Below are 21021 nucleotides of genomic sequence, written 5' to 3'. Positions count from 1 at the left end.
GACACATCTTGTACGGTTACCTCACAGCAAAGACAATGCCCAATTTGAAGAGAAGGTAGGTGGGCAGGTTTCCACTCTGGAACTGAAGGCAGCTTGGGTCAGCGAAAGGAGGGGAGAAAAGGACCAGGGGGAGAAGCTGGAGGGAGGAAGAACCAGTGTATCAGGTAATAGTAATGTGCCAGGGCCAGAGAGGGAAAGCAGAAAGGCTACCCAATACAGACCGCGTGTTCGTCCTTCCCTATCAGGCAAAGCACAAGAGCTGGAGCATTTCATGACCACCACTCAGAGTACCCAGGGACCGATCGGGGGAAGACAGCTTTCTAGAGGAAAGATAAAAGCTTCACAGCATCGGGCTCGCGCTCCCTGGCCAGGAGATATAAGCAGGAAGTACTTAGAGCTCTACTTACTGTTGAACAACAAAACCACTGTCACCTATGGAACATGCGCTACTGTTTTTTTCTATTCCTGAATAACAGAACAATCATCTCCATTAGTTTAGATTATATTCTTTGACTGGAGTTGTTTATTTGATCATCTACTGCTGTAAACTTACATCGCAGACAGCACCTCACTGCGGTAGATTATCACAGCAAGAACCTTTGCCGGAGACATTTGTGCATATCAGCTTCTAAGTTATTTTTTCAACCTTCTAGAGAAAGCCCATTATCATGTAACAGAACATGAGTTAACAGCCAGTTGTCTCCTTGCATAGGTGATTACAGAATACAAAAGAAGAGCTGATCCCTAATTTTAAGATTGTAAGTATTACCAGAAGCACTACGAGACAATTTTTGTTTACAAAATACCAAGATGTGAAAGGCTAGACCAAGGTCACCAACAGTAACATTTCTGGTATATCCTTTCTGCAATGACTGGATCCAAGGTCCTCTAAGTGCTCAAATGTTTATGACCCCTCAAGCTGGTACTCGTTAAACATTATCGTACATTTTCCAGAGAAGTAAATTCTCACAGCATTTTCACAGTGCTAACTGTAAACCTTCCAGTTGCAGTGATGTGAAAAATCGGTAACTTAAACATCAAGGAACGTACATATACTATGCAAGAAAAACAGCCAACTTGATGAAAAAGATCTGATATCAGGTTCTCTCCTTCGACTTACTTTCAAGTCAAGGAGGAAGGAGGAGGACTGTTCTACCTTTGGTATTTTAGTGTATTTTAGGTTAACGATCTGTTTTTTCTTGTATTATTTTATTTGGCATTTGTGGGACACTTACATAGCTGTTGGGAGTTTATACACCAACACATATGCTTAGAAGAATTTCAGTAAGGCAGATCTGACTCTCAAGTGTCTCTTTTTGTACGTTGCAGTTTATGATCCAGGACAGCCAAACTGAAAAAGGTTATTAGAACAACAATGCTGCTGAACATCATAAAAGCAGACAATCATAAAGCAATTAAGCATGAGAGGGCTACATCTACTTAAGAAATAGTCTACAGACTTTGTGAAAGCCAAGTAGCGTAGAGTTTCTCATATGCTGTCAAGAGCCGTTACTCGAGCACTGCAGAAACACAGTGATCCCATGTGTGGGATCGCTTGCGATCACAGAAGCGATCACCACACAGTGATCACTTCAAGACACGATCAACATGTCTGAAGAGAAGTTCATTCCCAGCACTGCTGCAAAGGGCTTATGGCATGATGCAAAATAATTTTCTCTGTCTCTTAAAGGCAAAAACGCATCCCTTCTCCTTACTTGCAGGATGCTGGTCAAAAGTCATTATGATCTCTTCTAACTGTGCAATACCTAGTGAAAGGGGCTTCTGTTTGGGTTCTGTAATGCTATTTTAAGTACAAATAGACAGATATTCACAAGTGTTATTTGTTGAAATTGAGATTAGCTTCCTTTAGAAGTTGATCTGTAAATGATTACATTTCTCATAGTTCTCTCCCAGATAGCTCATTACACTACGTAGTTCTACAATTTTGCTGTTCACAGTGAAAATTGTTTCCCAGATAAAGACACCAAAAAGGAGATGTGAACAGTATACTCTTTTTCCACCTCCACCACTCCCTTTTTTCCCCCCAGGGGAGCTGTTCAAAACTTACGCAGCGGTGAACAAACAGGCTCTACTGTCTAGCGAGAACTGCAGTTTAAGTAAGTTTCAAACAGTTGGAATTAAATTTGTAACTTAACCACTTTTGAGATGCTTAACATCTAACACACCAATATTGCACTATTTATCTACAAGCAACACGAATTTTGCTTCAAAACAAACATGGATCAAAATAAACTTCTAAAATACCCACAAATGCTAATCTCTCTCGCGCCCTTGCTTTTTCACTCGCATTGAGATATATATTGGGTACTCTCCCAGATTACTGAAGAGAAAGCATTTCATTTTCACACAACAGCATCCTGCCTGCTGCAGAGAATTTTCTGGACTGCCTGCCTTAATGTGAGTTTTCAGTTTCAAGAAAAACACACACAGAACGTAGACTTCACGAAACACGTATCCACACTTTCCCTCCCCCATCAAAAGACGGTGCATGCCACGGCCCCACCGCGACTGGCTGTTGTCCTAATGCACGTTCCCTGACCTTGTGCACCAACCCTCAGAGCAGTGCCAGGGGCAAGAGTCTCCTTCAGAGAAAAGAGCCGTGGAACCAAACAGGCACAATCACAGTCCGAAGTTCTTCGAAGATAGCCAGCTAGCTAGAAAAATGCTCCTTACAAGTTATTTGGGGGTTGCAAACCCTTCAGAGTTAGCAAATCTGCTAGAAAAGCAGCACCGCCGCGCTGGAATACCATCTGCCAGGAATCCTGTCTGTACTGGGATTTTGGCTAAGCAGGAAGGTCGGCTACTGTATAACATAGTGCTCTCATATTCCAAGTGAGTTCTCAAGTGCAGCATATTATTTATAACGTATTCTATTTCAACTGTATCAGCGTGATTTCCACATGAAATGGAACATCTCCCACGTATTGCGGTGTCACCACATTTCCAGTTTCTGTGAGATAAAACAAATGTATGTTGTCTTTGTCATTCATGGAGGGTTTCAACCGATGCACGTGGTTGACCTCAACTGTTTTCTAGGTCCACAAGAAATGACCTGTAGGCGTACTTTATGCACGTGCTAGGGTCATTTATTACTCTACAATTCAAAAAGTATATATCATAATGAAAGCATATGCTGTATTGACTAGTTCTGTAATGCTTTGAATTAGGAGGTCACTGGGTACTTGGCAAGAATCTGTACGACCATCTGATGACTTGCTGATTCAATGTCATGGTACCAGGTGGCGCTCTCAATAAACAGTCACTCACAGTGAACCGCTTTGTCAAAAAGCGACAATTTCCCCTTGTAACAAACTCCGTTCTCAGTGACGTCCAACAGTTCACAAGCACGTACAAAGTACAGCTATAAAGTTGTTCACATTAACAGGCAAGGTGGTCAAGTGTCACTCAAACACTAAGGAGGGAAATATTTAGGAACATTGCGTAAAACATACAGAATCCCCTTCAAGCCCATTAGTTCTCATTCCAGCTGTCTTATTATGCTTCTTTCAGTAATGCTTTGAATGTCTTTTCTTACAACTGGTTGTCACTGAGTCTCACTTATCAGACCATTAGTTAATTTGAGCAAATGAAATGATCTGTTGACAGAATAGCTGTTTATTTCAATCATTTCCACTAAAAGCTTTCATACATCAGCTCTTTCTGCCTTTCTCCATTGCTTCCTTTAGAGGTAATAATTTATAATGTGAAAGTCATTGCGTTTGGTAACATTAGGCAGCCAGATGGTTGGGTTTTGTTTTCTATAGCTAGGAAAAGAGAAATATTCCTATTGTAAAGCTTCAAGAGCTGAAAATACTAATAAATACATGTGAGCATAATGATTTTTAGAAGTCAGTGACAAAAAAAAGAAAAAATATATTATTTTTTTAAATATCACTATTTTTCTAGGAGTACCATCATATTTCACTGAGCTTACACAGATACCTTTTTACCACACTGCTTATTTGTTTTAAAACTAACATTGTAAGACACATACAACCAGAAATACGATGCCTAAGAACAAACACTGAAAGGCTCTTAAACATGTGTACACTATTTAAGAAAATAGGTTTTCCAGTTAAATCACGTTATTACTTATTTACTGAGAACTGACAACGTGTTTCACAAAGGCATTCACAAAGGTTCATTTCGTGCGTGCCCAGGAGCAATAGAGAAGTATCTCCAGAGTTACACGTACCAACTTCCAACTGGGATCTCGTGTGTAACCGGTTTTAACTTCTGTAACACCCACCGAGCTTACATTTACACCTGCAAAAACCAACTGCCGAGAACATGAAGCAAACTCAAGATCAAATTCAGCTTCCAGTTGAATACAGGAGGAACCCTGCTGACAACAGCAGAGAAATACAGTGATCAATATGGAACCCAAGGTCCTTATTCACGCTGAAGATTCCCCCCCCACCCCCTAAAATAGCGCTGTCTCAAGGAAGACTATAACTTTGTAGTACGCATACAAGGAGATGGGGTTCTGGCTCCATTTAGCTCCATGGTGTCAAAATAGCCACTGACTTTTGCAGGGGCATGACTTCAGCTTCCAAGTAGACAAAACACTAAATCGACAGATGTGGTGAGCAGCCAGCTAGTACATGTTCTCTGCTTTGTACAAGGATCCTACAGAAAAATATCCCAGAAAACAGAACACACATCCTTAAGGTAAACTTGCCATTTTACTATCTGAATTAAAAGTTTTCAAACTGATATTTTCTGACTTTAAACATAGCATTTTTTTTCAGAGTACATAATAAGCAAAGGGCTACTGCAGAAAGCAAATTCAGGTTAGAGAAACAAATTTGTGAGCAAGTCAATGTCAGAGACCAAGAAAGTCAGCTTTAAAAACCAGTCAGACTAGCCACTTGAAGAACATTTACATATATGAGAGAAACCTGCAGTGGTTCATCCTGTGGCAGCCACACCGCCATTCCTCACTGCAAAAAGAGGTTAGAGTTGTCCTGCTGCCAAATCAGGACTTCCATTCCACAGCCATCACGCTTACCAAAATCCCTCCAACCCCCAAATACAAGTAAATCCTGGGATCACCATGGAGTGTGAATCACACATTTGAATCACTAAACAGCCCCTTGAGCTTTCAGAAGACAAAATAAACTCCAGGGAATAAAAATGAGAAAGTTCAAGAGACCCGGTCAGTTGGAGGAGAGAGACCATAAAGGCACCTCTCGGGAAGGTGCTACCTCCAACTTCTGCTGCTTTTCCTAGAAAGGGTAAGATGGCAGCTCATCTGCCTTTCCCCTGGCAAGAGGAAATTATGGACAGGCGCTCCCCATGTGGTGACAGCCAACACAACACATGACAGACTTGGCCTTATTTTCCACACGCCTAGAGAACGTCTAACAAACAACTCCTATAACACCACCTGAACCCTCCAGTTCTTGATGTCTTTGCTAGGGGGAAGGCCCTGTCCCAAAATTCATCGACATCCCTTTTTCAATCACTTAGAAAAGTAAGTCCCACAAGAGTGTGCTTCAAGAATGAAAAACAACCAGAGTTGTTCTGTTAGTAGGAAAGACATTTAGCTCTTTTTTTCCTCCTCATTTATTTTAGTCAGTGATTTAACCTAAGTACGTGATGTCTCTAAAACATATATTTTCTAGCTAAAGCATTTATATACTCTCTTATATTTATATCCTTATCCCTCCTACTTTTTTAATTCACAATTTGAGAAGAATGTGAATGAACACATGACAAATTCCTCCCCATCAACAACTTATGCACACAACTCTGACATTCTCGGAAAACCAAAGAAAGTCTTTAGAAATATTTCTTATGTGAGTTGTTAAATTATATTCATGCAAGTACCCTGACATTGAGAACCAGTCTTCTGAATCAGCCAACTATGGCTACTTTAGGAAAACAAAACAGTACATTTGGTTTAATTTATTTATAGTCTGTGATCGCCTGTTCGTCTGTGTTTTAGTGATGCTCTTTGATGATTCAGCAAAGCATTACCCACTTCAAGGAGTTCTCTTCCTATTGAGAATTTTATTTCTTCAAGCTGATAGGCCACGACAGAAGTTTTCTGTTGCATGTGCTAGCGTTTAACACATCCTACTGTCACTAATACAGTAAGCTGAACTGCAATGTACGTTTGCTCTATATATCTATAGTTGCACTTGTAGTACCACCTATTTCCCCACTAAAATTAGTATTCTTTACTGGGTTGGCTGTATTTAAGAGATCTACTAAAAAGCAAAAACTTGGCACTCATCTAGCTCCTATTCAGCAGAGACCTCGGGCTACATTTGCACTGGACTATCACGCAACACGAAGAACGGGACTTCAGGAATGAAACACTTGGAGCCAGAGACCCTGCATCCCCACAACATACACATTTTGGGATCTTTACCGCACAGTAGCACTAGCCTGATCCCCAGAACTGGCTATCTATAAGAGGATGGTGCCCCTGGAGCCCAGCTTCTTGGCTAACGTCTCCTCTTTTCCAATTAAAGCCAATAAGCGCATTCCAAGATTCCTCTGTGATGCAAGACGGACGCATGGTAAGTGGGGCCCACTGAGAGAATTGTTTCAAAACCGCTCTCCTCATCCCAACTTAAATGCTAATGTAGACACAGCCTCACATATGTGTATGCAATCACTCATCACTCCCTCTCAAGCTGTCTTTAGAAGGAATCCAAAACTCCTGCTGAGACAAATAAAACCAACTACAAGGTTTTTAAAGGGAGCTTACTTTGTCTTGAATTAGTAGCAGTTAATAAAATTATGCATTTTGATCAGAATTCTAAGTGAACCTTGAGGTCTTCTGATGACAGCTAAAACCGTTCAAATAATATGCCACATGCCTTGCTGTCAGCTGATCTGAAACATGACCATTTGCCACAGCACAAGTAATTTGCAGTCATTCACAGCTGTTATGTCACTGAAATGATACAATTCATGTATTCTATAAAATGTACTCAGCTCTCCTAACTTTTGCTTCACTTCCAATAAATTACAAAAAAGAATGAAGAAACACAAGACAGTCTATATTTCTCCTCTTTTCCCACATGCTTTTCTACATGGAGTTTCAATTTTGCAGCCTTCCCATGGAAAACACACGCTATATCTAATCATGCAAATTTTAGGCATTTAAAATAATCTACAAACCACATATTACAATTAAACCAGAATGATTTTTCCACGATATTGCACCTACAGCTTACACAGAAGGAATCGGGGCGGGGGGGATAATAATTATATTAACTGGTCCTTTTTCAGATGTATTTCTCCAGAACAGATTTGATAAACACAAAGAAAAATCAGACTGAACTTCAGAGTTGCCTTAGCGTGCTGTATAACTTTAAGTAACATTCTTTGCTTGTTTGCTTATCCCCTTTCTGTTGCCAGTACTCCATGATCCTACAAGTGAAATAATAGAAATAAAACTACACCATAAACGTACAGCCAGCTCCCTAACATCTGTTTTTGAGGTTCAGAGGACTCTGGATCCAACAGCCCCACTTCCAAGCATTCCAAGTGCTTTTATACTCCATTACACCTGTTGCCAAACGTGCAGCAGCATAGTACAGGAACAGTAGCAGACAATCGCGCCTATGATTTCTGGAGATAAAATATAAGGAAAAAAGGTTCTGCTTGTCATCTGCATAAGAAGTCTCAAGTAACATGATTTCCACACATCCCTACCCTCTTTTAGTTGCAGAGAAATGCGTACTAAGCCTTCAAATGATGAAATAAAAAGATGACATCTATGCCTAGGAAACACAGTTTCATTTGGGGACTTCAGCCTAGCGGCTGTCTGCTGGAAATACAATATGGCAGAGGGGAAACAGGCTCGGAGGTTGCTGGAGCGCGTGGCAGAGACCTTCCTGACACAGCTGGTGAGGGAGCCAACGAGGGAAGGCGCCCGCTGGACCTCTTGTTTGTGAGCAGAAAAGGACTTCTGAGCCATGTGATGGTTGGAGGCCGTCTTGGGCAGAGTGGACACGAAATGATAGAGTTTTTGATACTTGGAGAAGCGGCGAGGGGGGTCAGCAGAACTGCCACCTTAGACTTCCGGAGGGCAGACGTTGGCCTGTGTAGGAGACGGGTCGACAGAGTCCCCTGGGAGGCAGCCCTAAAGGGCAGAGGGGTCCAGGAAGGCTGGACGTTCTTTCAGGAGGAAGTCCTAAAGGCACAAGAGCAGGCTGTCCCCAGGTGCTGAAAGATGAGTCGGTGCAGAAGAAGACCGGCCTGGCTGAACAGAGAGCTTTGGCTTGAACTCAGGAAAAAGAGGAGAGTCTACGACCTCTGGAAGAAGGGGCAGGCAACTCAGGAGGACTACAAAGGTGTAGCGAGGCTGTGCAGGGAGAAAATTAGAAGGGCCAAAGCCCAACTAGAACTCAATCTGGCTACTGCTGTACAAGACAACAAAGAGTACTTTTTCAAATCCATTAGCAGCAAAAGGAGAGCTAAGGAGAATCTCCAGCCCCGAGTAGACAGGGGAGGGAACACAGTGACCAAGGATGAGGAAGAGGCTGAGGTACTTAATGCCTTCTTTGCCTCAGGCTTTAATAGCAGGGCCAATTGTTCTGTGGGTACCCAGCCCCTGAGCTGGAAGACAGGGACGGGGACCAGAACGGAGCCCCCACAATCCAGGGGGAAATGGTCAGTGACCTGCTGCACCACTTAGACACTCACAAGTCTATGGGGCCTGATGGGATCCACCCGAGACTACTGAAGGAACTGGCAGATGTGCTCACCAAGCCCCTTTCCATCATTTACCAGCAGTCCTGGCTAACTGGGGAGGTCCCAGTTGACTGGAGATTAGCCAACGTGACGCCCATCTACAAGAAGGGCCGGAAGGAGGACCCGGGGAACTACAGGCCCGTCAGCCTGACCTCGGTACCGGGAAAGCTGATGGAGCAGATCATCCTGCGTGCCATCACGCGGCATGTAGAGGATAACCAAGGGATCAAGCCCAGCCAGCGTGGGTTTAGGAAAGGCAGGTCCTGCTTGACTAACCTGATCTCCTTCTTTGACAAGGTGACCCGCCTAATGGATGAGGGAGAGGCTGCGGAGTTGTCTACCTGGACTGTAGCAAAGCCTTTGACACCGTTTCCCACAGCATCCTCCTGGAGAAACTGGCTGCTCGTGGCTTGGACGGGTGTACGCTTCGCTGGGTACAGAACTGGCTGGATGGCCGGGCCCAAAGAGCGGCGGTGGACGGAGTTAAACCCAGTTGGCGGCCGGTCACACGTGGTGTTCCCCAGGGCTCAGTACTGGGGCCACGTCTGTTTAATGTCTTCATCGATGACCTGGACAAGGGGATGGAGCGCACCCTCGGTCAGTTTGCAGATGACGCCAGGTCGTGCGGGAGTGTTGATCTGCGGGAGGGCAGGAAGGCTCTGCAGAGGGACCTGCACAGGCTGGATCGACGGGCCGAGGCCAACTGTGTGAGGTTCAACAAGGCTCAGGGCCAGGTCCTGCACTTGGGCCACAGCAACCCCAGGCATCGCTACAGGCTTGGGGAAGAGCGGCTGGAAAGCTGCCCGGCGGAAAAGGACCTGGGGGTGTTGGCTGACAGCTGCCTGAATATGAGCCAGCAGTGTGCCCAGGTGGCCAAGAAGGCCAATGGCATCCTGGCTTGTATCAGCAATAGCGTGGCCAGCAGGAGCAGGGCAGCGATCGTGCCCCTGTACTTGGCCCTGGTGAGGCCGCACCTCGAATGCTGTGTTCAGTTTTGGGCCCCTCACTACAAGAGAGACATGGAGGGGCTGGAGCGTGTCCAGAGAAGGGCAACGGAGCTGGGGAAGGGTCTGGAGCACAAGGCTGATGGGGAGCGGTTGTTTAGCCTGGAGAAAAGGAGGCTGAGGGGAGACCTCATTGCTCTCTACAGCTGCCTGAAAGGAGGTTGCAGAGAGGTGGTGCCAGTCTCTTCTCCCAGCTAACAAGCGATAGGACCAGAGGAAATGGCCTCAAGTTGCTCCAGGGGAGGTTTAGACTGGATATTAGGAAGTTTTACTTCACCTAAAGGGTTATCAAGCATTGGAACAGGCTGCCCAGGGCAGTGGTGGAGTCGCCATCCCTGGAGGTATTGAAAAGACATTTGGATGAGGTGCTTAGGGACATGGTGTAGCAGTGGGCTCGGCCCTGTCAGGTTTATGGTTAGGTTTGATGATCTTAAAGGTCTTTACGAACCTATATGATTCTGTAACTCTGTGATTTCTTTCATACTACACTCTTTCCAATGACACAGAATTTGATATATGTTTTGTATTTCCAGGGCAGAAGTGATTTGTTTTTTCAATAACAATTTATTCAACAGACAAACATAGGCTGAATTAAAAAGGAAATAAACGTTTCTGTATTACCGTCTTTTTCTAGAGAGGAAACGCTTCATAGATGGTGGGAAACAATAAAGAGAAAAAAGATCATGTCAACGCAATATGTTTGGTCATATACAACGCAATCTTGTACTTCATTGAGTTTTCAACACAGGAAACGTATATTGAAAAGTGCCTAATTGACAAGTTTTTCTGAGTCAGCTACAGTGGTTGCTTTGAATAGCTCTAAAGGAACAAACTGTAACCAGTGCTTTTGCACAGCTTCCATAATACACATTTCAAAGCCAAAAAGGCCCAGCCATGTATCTGCTTTCACAGCCAATACTTAGTGCAGAAAAAACTAAACAAGTTCCATTCTACTAGGCATGAATTTCATCTTATCTCCTGGTTGTAGCTCTCACACGACTGAAAAAAGCAACATCGGGTTTTCTTTTCTTCCTTTTTTTTTTTTTGTGGAAACCTTCCCCCCCCCCCCATCAGTGAAACATGGGGAGGACAGATGAATCCTTAGCTTACTAGTGTCCCTAATTTCTAGCAACAGATTCCACCTAATTATTTGAAGTGCCTAAACACTTTTGATGGTGGCACTGATGCCTGCAAGAATATAGCCATAACTTGTTCCCATCACCATGAAACCCAAATCCAAGCTTACAGGGTACCTATGTCTTCAGATACATCAGTGTAGCTGTAGTCTTCCTCTCGGCCCCATCACCCCAAGCCTCTCCCAAAAGATCAGCCTCAAGGTATTCACACAGTAACCGCGAGGCTTGCTCTGGGACACAAAAAGGAGTTCCCTGAGTATTGCATAATTTCCTAAGGCTTTTGTAAATATAAGCTATGATATCCATAGAGGCCTTTATCACCTTGAATAAACAAGTAATATTTAATGCATACCAGAGTACAGGTGAGGGCTAGATAGGGTAAACATACACCTGTGTAAAGAAGTCGAGACGTGTCTGCCTGCCGAGGTCATCTCATCATAAGACTTGCATTGGATTTCAGGTGAATTCTCATGTATGAGAGCACAGAGAATTCACCAGTCCTGCCAAAATCCATCAGCAGCCCGTTGTTACCTTACCCTGCAGCCCCTGCACATTTTTTAAAACTATCTTCTACCTCATAGACCTTATTTCTCACATAAGCTTTTCTGGATCAAGTTTTTGAATGGAACTGGTTAATAAGCAAATATATGCAACACTTCTGCCCTGACAGGCTCATTTTAGAGCCTCTACCTCCCAGATCAACTTGACATATGGATGACCTGCAAAAGCCGATATGAAACAGAGAGGAAACGGGAACCCCAGCTAATCAAGCCACACAGTCACCAAGCACAGCTGAGAGGTTGTTTTGTTTGGTTGTTTTTTTTCCAGGCACAGTACAGTGCAGTTTTCCAGATTGGGTGTCTTTTTGATCCTCCTCCTCCCACTATATGTGAGAAAAGGAGGAGATATTTTACCCTGCTTTTTTTATTTTGGTTTTGTTGGTTTAGTTTTTTTGCTGGTTTGTGATTGGTTTTGTTCTGGTTTTGTGGGGGTTTTTTTGTGTTGGGTGGTGATTTTCTGTTCGGGGTTTTTTTGTTTTGTTGGGTTTGTGGGGTTTTATTGTTTTGTTGGGATTTTTTTGTACAAATACGATAGGCTGGCTGTATATCCAGAGAAGACAAACAAAAAAAAAATCATCTTCTAGCAGAGGCTGATTTCTAAGGGTCCAGACATACCAGCAGAGCTCCCACCAGCAACATCAGGTGAGAGCACTGACACTGTTCATTATATCTCCTCGATGTAATATCCCTGTCACTGTGACATGCAGAAGTGCTGCTAACCCTTAAATAAAGGGCTGAGCCTTGCTATGCATAATGCTAGAGCAAAGTAAGGATTACAAAAAGCTTTGTCAAGATGACAGTCATTCAGCTTCTGGAAAGTTTTTTAGATCCTTTTCTTTTTCATCTCCCATTTCTGCAGTAACCCTGAAGTCTAGCTCTAAAGCAGGTAACCCCATCAAGTAGCATTAACTCCTGTTGTGCTGAGGACCACCATGGCAGACAATCTCATCCTGACAACGCTGTCACAGGTGTGCAGTGATTTCTGACGTAGACCACAAAGCCTTATACATCCTTATCTGGATGGACTGAGAAAAGCTAGTCTTACCCTTGACGAGTCTTTTGTAAGTAATCCCAGGGATTTAATTAAATTGCTTATTGGCTCAGAGAGACCCAAGTTGCTATTGTCACGTGGTGCCATTCAAAGGAGGATGGGAAGTCATATGATGACTCCCTGCTGTGTTTCTCATTTTTATTAGTCCAACTTGCATGACTTGGAAGCAAGTCCCATGGCTTGCACTGCCTTCATCTCAAAAGGAGGAGCAGGTTCTAGATATCACTGAAGAGAGCAGTGATATCACTGAAGGAGCAGGTTCTAGATATCCTGAAGAGAAACCATGCAAGTGTCTCACACAGACAGCATCCTGCATCATAAGCGTTGCTTGGCAGCAGTTTTACCTTTCCAAATAGGCAGTGTTTTCTTTGGGTAGGCTGGTCTTCTCAGCAACCAGCATACATGGTCTTAGAGCCCAAGTGCAAACCCTAAAAATGTACAGAATTGTCTGTAGCCCTAGTAGTAATATAGGTGGCACTGTCAAGATTAAAAAAAAAACCAACATGGTTTCATAGGGGAATACCTTCTCTCTGTTGGTTCATGAGGTACGCAATAGTAAAAAACAAAAACATCTTTTGTGTGCATTTATTATTGCAGCCAACAGGTTTATGTTCTGAATCACAATTTGAAATGCATTCCCACATTGAAGTGTATTCAGAAAACATTATGGGGTCTCCTGTAAACCAGCAAACTGCAGAAAAGTCAGAGTTGCGGCTGAAATTGCACACTTGATACGCTTCATTATATCTAGGTATGTACTGAATAGCTTGTAATAATACTCACTGTTCAAAAAACTTTTGATACATAACCAGAGGCTGTTTTGGGGGCCTAGAAACTGTATCTCTGCAGGAGGCCTGGAAACTTGGGAACTGAGACAAGCTGTCTTCATTTTGACGGGACACTTACTATTTATTTTTTATTTCAATTTTCAAGGCTAGCCCATAACTTATCTACCTTCATCTTTTAGAGCCCCACAAGCAACTCTCCAGGCAGAGCGCTAAAACCTTACTAGTGCTTCCCAAATCCAAGCTCTGCCTAACAAAGCTGCGGTGGCTCCCGCCTGCTTCTTTCAATATCCTCTGCTGCAGCAGTGTAAGGACAAACAGCACAAGAGCAGAGAGGGTAACCAAACTAGCTCCAGCATATACAGACATGCCTCAGAGCATCAGAAAAGGAAACAAACAAAAAAATCCCCCCAAAAACTCTTTGGGTTCGGTAAACCCAAGGAGTTTAAAAAAAAAAAATATTTTAAGCATATGAATCTATTCTACTTTTTTCTGTCCGGGTTTCTCGGGGCTGAGTTTCACCCAAGGAGGGGAATCTCTAGCAGAAGCTTCCAGGAGTTCCCAGAGTGCACTGGGTCCAGTTTCAGGTGCTCAATGAACACTACTGCGCTGTGCCCACAAGCCCCAGAAGCCTATTACCGACCTCAACTCTTTCCAGTGCCCTGCTTAGGCCCTCCATGGTAACAGAAAAGCACGTTTCACTTCCCACCCCCAGATCCACGCAGCACCCCGTCAGCACAGTGAGGGGACTGGAATCAACCTGTAGGAGGTCTCTGCCCGTCTGCAGTGCTGGGCTCAGCCCTGCTCCCTTTACATAAAGCCAGAAACACCTGCTAGTATCAACTGACAGCCCCTTCCGCACTGCAAGGGTTCTGCGAAACTCGGTAGGGCCCCCACCTGTAAAATGGAGAAATTACATTTCCTTTATAGGATGCTCAGAAAACCACAGCCAGAAAGGGAACTCCAAGACTAAGGTGCTGCAATTAGCAATTGCTTTTTTTCTTTTTTAACATTATGGTAAAATACGTGGAATAAGTGACAGAGTGCTTCCATTGTCAAGGTTAAACGACCACGGCATTGTTCCACCCTATCTCATTTCTGCCATACCTTTAACCTTTTGTGTCCTACTTCTCATAGAAATCCCTAAATATCCCGAGAAGCACAGTTCCCAGGATGGTTGTCAGCCAGCTGAAACCACAAGGTGTTTGAAGCTTCCTGAGAAAGCTTGCTCACATATGTTGTGAAACCACACTTCAGGCAGCATTTCCTCTGCAAATTCTAGAGATTAATTAGCTAGCCATAGAAGAATAAATATCGACCCTAGAATTACGGAAGGGAGGGAGGGGAGTTATGCTTTTAATTCCATTAGGAGAGTTGAAAGAAAGGAAAAAAAAAATCATTAGTGTATGCCTGATCAACTTCCTAAGCAAGCAGAACCAGGAAATAAGATCACCATCACTTTTGACTTCCAGAATGCCCCATGCTGCCTTTGCACTCACTTTTATTATTTTCCTTTAACACGAGAGGCAATCTAACAGACAGAAATCCAGGCTCCTGCTACCCCATAAAGGCGGCAAGAAACGGCACTGTTCCATCTCAACACAGCAGTAAAACCAGGATGACCATTCTGGGCTCATTTTCAGGTGTGTTATGAAGATTATAAAGAAGCAGATTGAACTTAAATCCTGAAACTCATAACTTCCCTCCTTGTACAGCATGCGGGCACAAACTCTTCTTTGTGCAACACTGAAGCTATTAAAAAGCCAAGGATATAGGACCATCCTCCCTTTAAATTGAAGGCTAGTGATCCAGCTATATTTGGCAATTTCAACTTCAGCAACGCTGTCCCCCGAGCATACCTACACGAATGTGGGGGAGTGACAGGCAAAGCAGGAGAGATTGCCAAGCGGCCTCTGCCAGCATTATCCTGGTCAAGTAAAGCACCGGCAAGCACAGGGCGCAGACAGCTTTGCTAGCGTGTACGAGCCGGCTGAGTCGGGAGGCACACGGCCATACTCGTAACACTTTCCTATGTTAGATGCAACATATCAAGCACCCCACCAAAACTCAGCAGGGAAGCTCCAATAGCACCAGTGTTAATGAGTTTCAAAGAGATTCTCCCAACAATCAGGCTGCGTCTTCCTCTCTTTAAAGCACACGTGGGAATGAATTTTGCAAGGCAGTAATCTACAACTTCTTATGATATCAAAATACACTTTGCTAGATGTTTTTCCTCTCGTATCCTTCAGCTCATCACTTACCTTTTGTAGACTTCTGGGCAGTCTTTTCATATGCTTTGCTTATTTAGAAAAAAAAAAACTAAGATCAAAAAATTCCTAGGTTTCAAGAAATCTCTCCTAAATCAAATATCCTTTTCCAAATGTTCCACCTGAAGTTTTCCTGTAAAATACCTCATTTTCCTATTCATTTTTAAGCTGTTAAGAATATTGTGATCTCACAGATACTCACAGAAATTTTTCCGGTACGATTGGCTTCCTCTCTTTCTGCCAGGGCCCGCAAAAAGTTATCTTTAATTTCTTTTCCTGTGCTTGCTAGTGACCTAGAAAAAAAATGGTACAATTATTATTATTAATTATTGCCACCAACTTCGGGTTCACTGTTGGGTTAAGCGTTCTGTAAATATAAGGAGACAGTCCTCACTATCATAGCAAATTCTCCTATTGCCTGTTCTGCTTTTATAAACCCTTAAACCACTCTTCAAAATTCATCACTACCGCAGATGTACGATATAATAGTAGCTTATCAAAAGGTGACTTCTACTAACACACATTTTCAATTATATATCTGGAGTAATCTAAGTGCTTATTTTACATCTCCAGAATTATGGCCAAGGTCACATTTACACAAGAATACCAAATTTTCACAGTGTACCAATATAAACTTAAACAGATTTAATACCTTATTCTTCAGCCAGCAACTAATCAAATCAACTACTACATACTTAGACTGCTCAGTGTGGTAGGGTCAATATAGTTTCTGTATCCTTAAGCACAAAGCATGAAATGAAAAACTGATTTTGCTCCACAAAAAGCAACAAAAAAAAAATCCACAGGAAAGGATACCATACACTAAAAATTACTTGTTAGCCTTTGAACATAGTGCCCTAGAATTAAAACAGTCATTAAAAATAAAAAACATGCATCAGATGGACGAAAGCACTGAATAGTGGCCAAACCCTTCAACAAAAAAGTGATCCTTGAAAATGGTTTCTGCAAGTCTCTGAGCCTAATCTAAAGCCCTTCTCCATCTGTAGGGGTCATTGCACTCCCTCCAGCGTACTTTGCACACACAAGAAGGAAGCGGAGACTTCCCAAATCCTGCACTAAAGTGGCTTCACTGGGAACTTTTCTCCTTTTAACGTCTGAAGTAGCAAATGCTGACCCGAAAGCGCTCTCTCGGGCAACCCAAGGCAAACTAGTGCCTCCGAGTTCAGCATGGATCTACCTGAAAGGGGAAAGATCATTACGTCCCCCCACTATCTCGATGTGAATATTTCAATAAAAACCAGTAGCATTTGTCAATCTAAGCAGACAGAATAAAGCATCAATAAAGATCTTTCCAGCAAGTGTATAACGTATCAAGTTTCAAATAAAAGAGTGCCACAAAAACTGAAAAATTCCCTTTGGTAAGTTTCTAAATGTAGACATGCATGGCAGTGTCCTTAAACCGAGTGAAAAGCCTGCATCTAAGCTTCAAAATTCATGTAGAGCTATCAGGTCAATCTCTGGTCACTTTACCAGCTGTTATCCAGAAGTACATTGGTTAGAAGCTGTTTCAGAAGTGCATCTGCTGCACTGTAAAAATAAAAAATGAAAGACTAACATATGGATTAAAACACCTCAATCAATTAGATGTAAAAGACAGATAAGACATGGAGTATCAAGTTTTCATTTTCCTGTCCAGTTATGAATTCTAGATTCCCAAAGTCTTCCTTTCTCTGGCACAGGTTAATACTAAATCAACAATAAATCTGTGTTTGACAACTGTTCTAGCCAACTTCACGTGAAGTTTGTGGCTCCGACTGTGAACTGGAAAAAGGGTGTGGGTGCCTGAAAGATGATGTCTTTTCATCCACTTGAGTCTTATGTTCCAATACGAGACTTCACCTTTCCTTAAACACCTTGTCTTCCTCCCATCCTTCAATAACCAGCAAAAATAATCACTGACCCACTTACAGAACACCAAGATGTATAAAACTTCTTTTTTTAGTAAGTATCGTTACTTCTGCATTAGAACACACTGAGCCATGCCTGAAATAAAGCTTCACTGTTTCTGAAAAATACGAGGTATCACTGGGTGGTCCTGTCTAGGTCAAAAATCACAGTGTTAAAACACAGAGCTAAAATTTCACAGGTGCGTCACGGGTGTAAGGCAGCAGCTTTTCACAGTCCTTGAGATAATTCCAAAAGGGCATTATCATGCCTTACTTGCTGTGGTGACTACTTGGGTCTATTTCAGGAAGTCTAACTTCTCAAAGACGCAAGATGGGAAAAGGTATCATCTGATACATACGTATTTCCTAGAAACTATTCTCAGCCACAAAGGCCCCTTGCTCTGTAGAAGATGCTTCAACATCTACAAAACCGGGGGGGGGAAGAGTCTGGATTTGACTGAAACTCATTTTCCTATGGCCCGTGAGAAAAAAAAACAACAATAATAATATTATGGCTGAATAAAACACTAGGAATGCAACACATCATGGTTGAAGTGACACAGAAGCAACATCACTGAGAGCAGAGCTTAGTATTAACCGGCTGCTTTTTTGTAATAAAGAAGGGGGTGGGACAGAAGTCGTCCCCCCTAAAAAAGAAATCAAGCAAAATTATTCTTGAGTCATATCTGAGAAACGTAGGAAACATTTGTTCATTTAGAGAAACATTTTTTTAAAATATCAACATCATTTTACCCTCATGACATCGTGCCTAATTGCCTAAAAGTATTAAAAAAAAAAAAGTTCATGGGACCAGTGAGTGCAGTAACAAAACACAAGATGTGTCCTCTCTATCAAACTCTTAACCTCTTCAAAATCCCCCCTTTTAAATATAAACTATTACTATATATATTGTTACTGGAGAAAGAATAACAGAAGGTATCACTGTTAAATTTGGATTACAAAGCAGAAATAGGCTCAGGCTATTCTGAGGTAAACCTTTATAAATTTAGAAAACAAGAGTGTTAGAGAGAATGAGGAGCTTAACACTCAAAACCCGATTTCTAAAACTCCAGGATCAGGAAGCATCCCCCAGCATCTAAGCAAGTATTTCCTGAGGTAGGGACGAAGAGCTACTTGGTAGACCTTCCACTTTTTTTAATTGGCAAGGATTTACTCCCTTATTTCCTGCATGAAGTTTATGTTATTTGTTTGAGTCTTGGTCTTTTTCACTTCTTTGCCCCTTGGGATGTGCATCCTCTGCCTTGCTATCCCAGCTCGGAGATCCATCTTTCCTCTCAGAGCTTGCCTGCAGCAGAAAAGCGCACCCATTTACCTTAAGGGAGATTTTTCAACTGAGGTAGTTAAAACAGTACAAAAGGTCACATGAATATTCTTAAGACTGGTTTAAACCAGGCTCATTTCAGTATCAAAAGTCATCAATTAGTAACTGACCTAAGATTAACTGACTTGACTTAATCTGTCCACAAGGAATTGCAAGCTTCTGCAGACATATATTTGCATTGAACTGGTTTAAAAAAAAAAAAAAAAAATCACTCTGAGTTTAATAAACTGTAGGTAAGAATTGCAAAATTCTGCAGACATATATTTGCATTGAACCGGTTTTAAAAAGTCCCAATTATACATGGTTCTCATCTGAATAAGGCCCCGTATTCACTAGGAAAACGCAGCATTTATGGGAACATTGTATGAGCGTTTGTTACTAGCCAGTCTTTGAGAAAGAAAGGAGATTTTTCTCTCCCTGCCACAGCAGCACGTACATTCTCCACGCTCTAGTTTACTATCACAGCAGAAGACTGAGAAGAAAAGATCAAGGCATTCCACTCTGCAGAAGTTCCCACACACATAAATGGGCTCAAAGTTTGGGGTGTGACTAGTCAGGAATTCATGAAGGCCATGTAAATGTTTGTTCCAGCTTCCTGCCAGGCGAGATGAGGGAGTTCTCTGAGGAGGGAGGAGCAGCAAGGAATTCGCTAGCACCCACCGAACACTACTCCCGTCTAATGGGGGTTACTTCACTCGCCATGACCTAAAATTTGCTGTTTAAATGAATTTTTTTTAAAAAAAGTTACTTCCTAAAATCCGTATTAGGTCCTTCACAAGGCTAGAGGATTACAAAATAGATATTACTATGGAAAACATGCTTGCAGGTTACAACAGCCCTTGACAAGGAGAGCACAAAATATTTCATTATTAGTATAAATTTATGCATCTCCAGCATCACACATGTAACCGTAACATTCGTGCACTGCCCCAAACCACTCCTACCATTCAGTTCACGCCTCAGCATACTTACTGAAGGATGCTTCAGAGTAAAAGCCCCATTTACAAGGCAGCATTACGTCTTTACAAGGCACTCTGATGCTAACTGCAGTCACCTGTACTCATCACTGTACATTTCTGACTGATGTTATTTGTAATTGTTATCCGCACCACATGGGTAGAGGCCCACGCTGGAGCAGGATGTTACTGCACTGGGTGGTGTACAGCCCTCCTGTCTTGGTGAGCTTTGAAACCAAACACCCAGACACAGAGAAGCCTGGTGGAAAAAGTAAAATACAGGAGAAGGTTGTTGTTCTCATTTTTCAAATGGGAATCTGAGACATGTAAATACTAAGCAACGTATCCAAAGCTAACACAGAATGTCTCTTCACACATGTTATTACTGTCACCAACCTGATGGCAAATACCCCATAACCAGTTGTGTTAAATATTAATTCCTATATTAACTTTTCCCGTTCTGAAGATATGCTTCTCCTGCACATACAGAAGAGGAAGCATTAACAATGAGTAACACTCCTCACTATGGTGTCCTTCAATGGAAGCAATACTGAAAAGAAGCATTACAGTTTAGCAAAAAACAGAAGGCATATTTTTCTCAAGGAACTTATTTGGGTACAGAAACTCCTAGTGATCTTAACACTATTAACTGTTGGTTGCTGGTTTTAATTCCATAAATACAATTCTTACTTTATGATGCTCAAAGTTGCACTTATAAAACCATACGTTTCCACACTACCTTGTTCCTTCCAAGCTGCTCTCCTCCTTCCGAGAGCTGCTAGTATCTTCCACTATCCCAGACGCCCTTCTCACATTCCCAGTTCAGACACCTTTTGCTTGAGGCATGCTCTTTTGGTCTTCCCTGATAGGTGTTAGGGAAGTAGAAAGAAGGAAAGCTCTTTTTGAACTTGGGTTAGGGCTCCTTGATTCTTATTTTGACAAGCTACACTGCTTTTTTTTTTTCTTTCCCATTTTGTTATGGTTCCCTAGGGCTTCATTTATTTTATTTTCCTACATCTTCTACCACGTGGCCTTTTCCTGAGAGCACTAGAGTCACAGCTGGAAACAGAACAATGTAGTTTAACTTTTAGAGAGCCCTGTTGACCTGAAGAATGGTTTTTATCAAACTGAGATAACGGGAAGAACATCTAACAGTCACACTGTTATTCTTTCAAAAGTACGCTCCATGTTCCAGTTCAGCAGAAAGCTGGACTGGAATGCACATTCTCGCCTAACTTCTGCAAAGCAGCTGCGTTTTGCAAACACCTGCCCCAGGA

The 21021-nt window shown here is 42.5% G+C and overlaps 2 protein-coding genes across 3 annotated transcripts in view; both read right to left on the bottom strand.

The window, feature by feature from the left end:
• Positions 1–21021, bottom strand: part of BMP3 (bone morphogenetic protein 3) — a 293266-nt gene that overhangs the window by 173304 nt on the left and 98941 nt on the right. Inside the window, exon 4 of the mRNA XM_072861545.1 lies at positions 15742–15832. The gene's annotated coding sequence lies outside the window, so the exon portion shown is untranslated. The remainder of the gene's footprint in view (positions 1–15741; positions 15833–21021) is intronic.
• The window catches only part of CFAP299 (cilia and flagella associated protein 299), a 239618-nt gene that overhangs the window by 139920 nt on the left and 78677 nt on the right, over positions 1–21021 (bottom strand). For both annotated transcript variants that reach the window (XM_072861546.1, XM_072861547.1), the window contains exon 3: positions 15742–15832. In XM_072861546.1, coding sequence (XP_072717647.1) covers positions 15742–15832 — 91 coding nt within the window. The remainder of the gene's footprint in view (positions 1–15741; positions 15833–21021) is intronic.

Source organism: Ciconia boyciana, chromosome 5 (assembly GCF_034638445.1).
Source record: "Ciconia boyciana chromosome 5, ASM3463844v1, whole genome shotgun sequence".
Lineage (NCBI taxonomy): Eukaryota > Metazoa > Chordata > Aves > Ciconiiformes > Ciconiidae > Ciconia > Ciconia boyciana.
The sequence above is the reverse complement of the archived record's forward strand: the minus strand, read 5'-3'. Positions and strand labels throughout refer to the sequence as shown.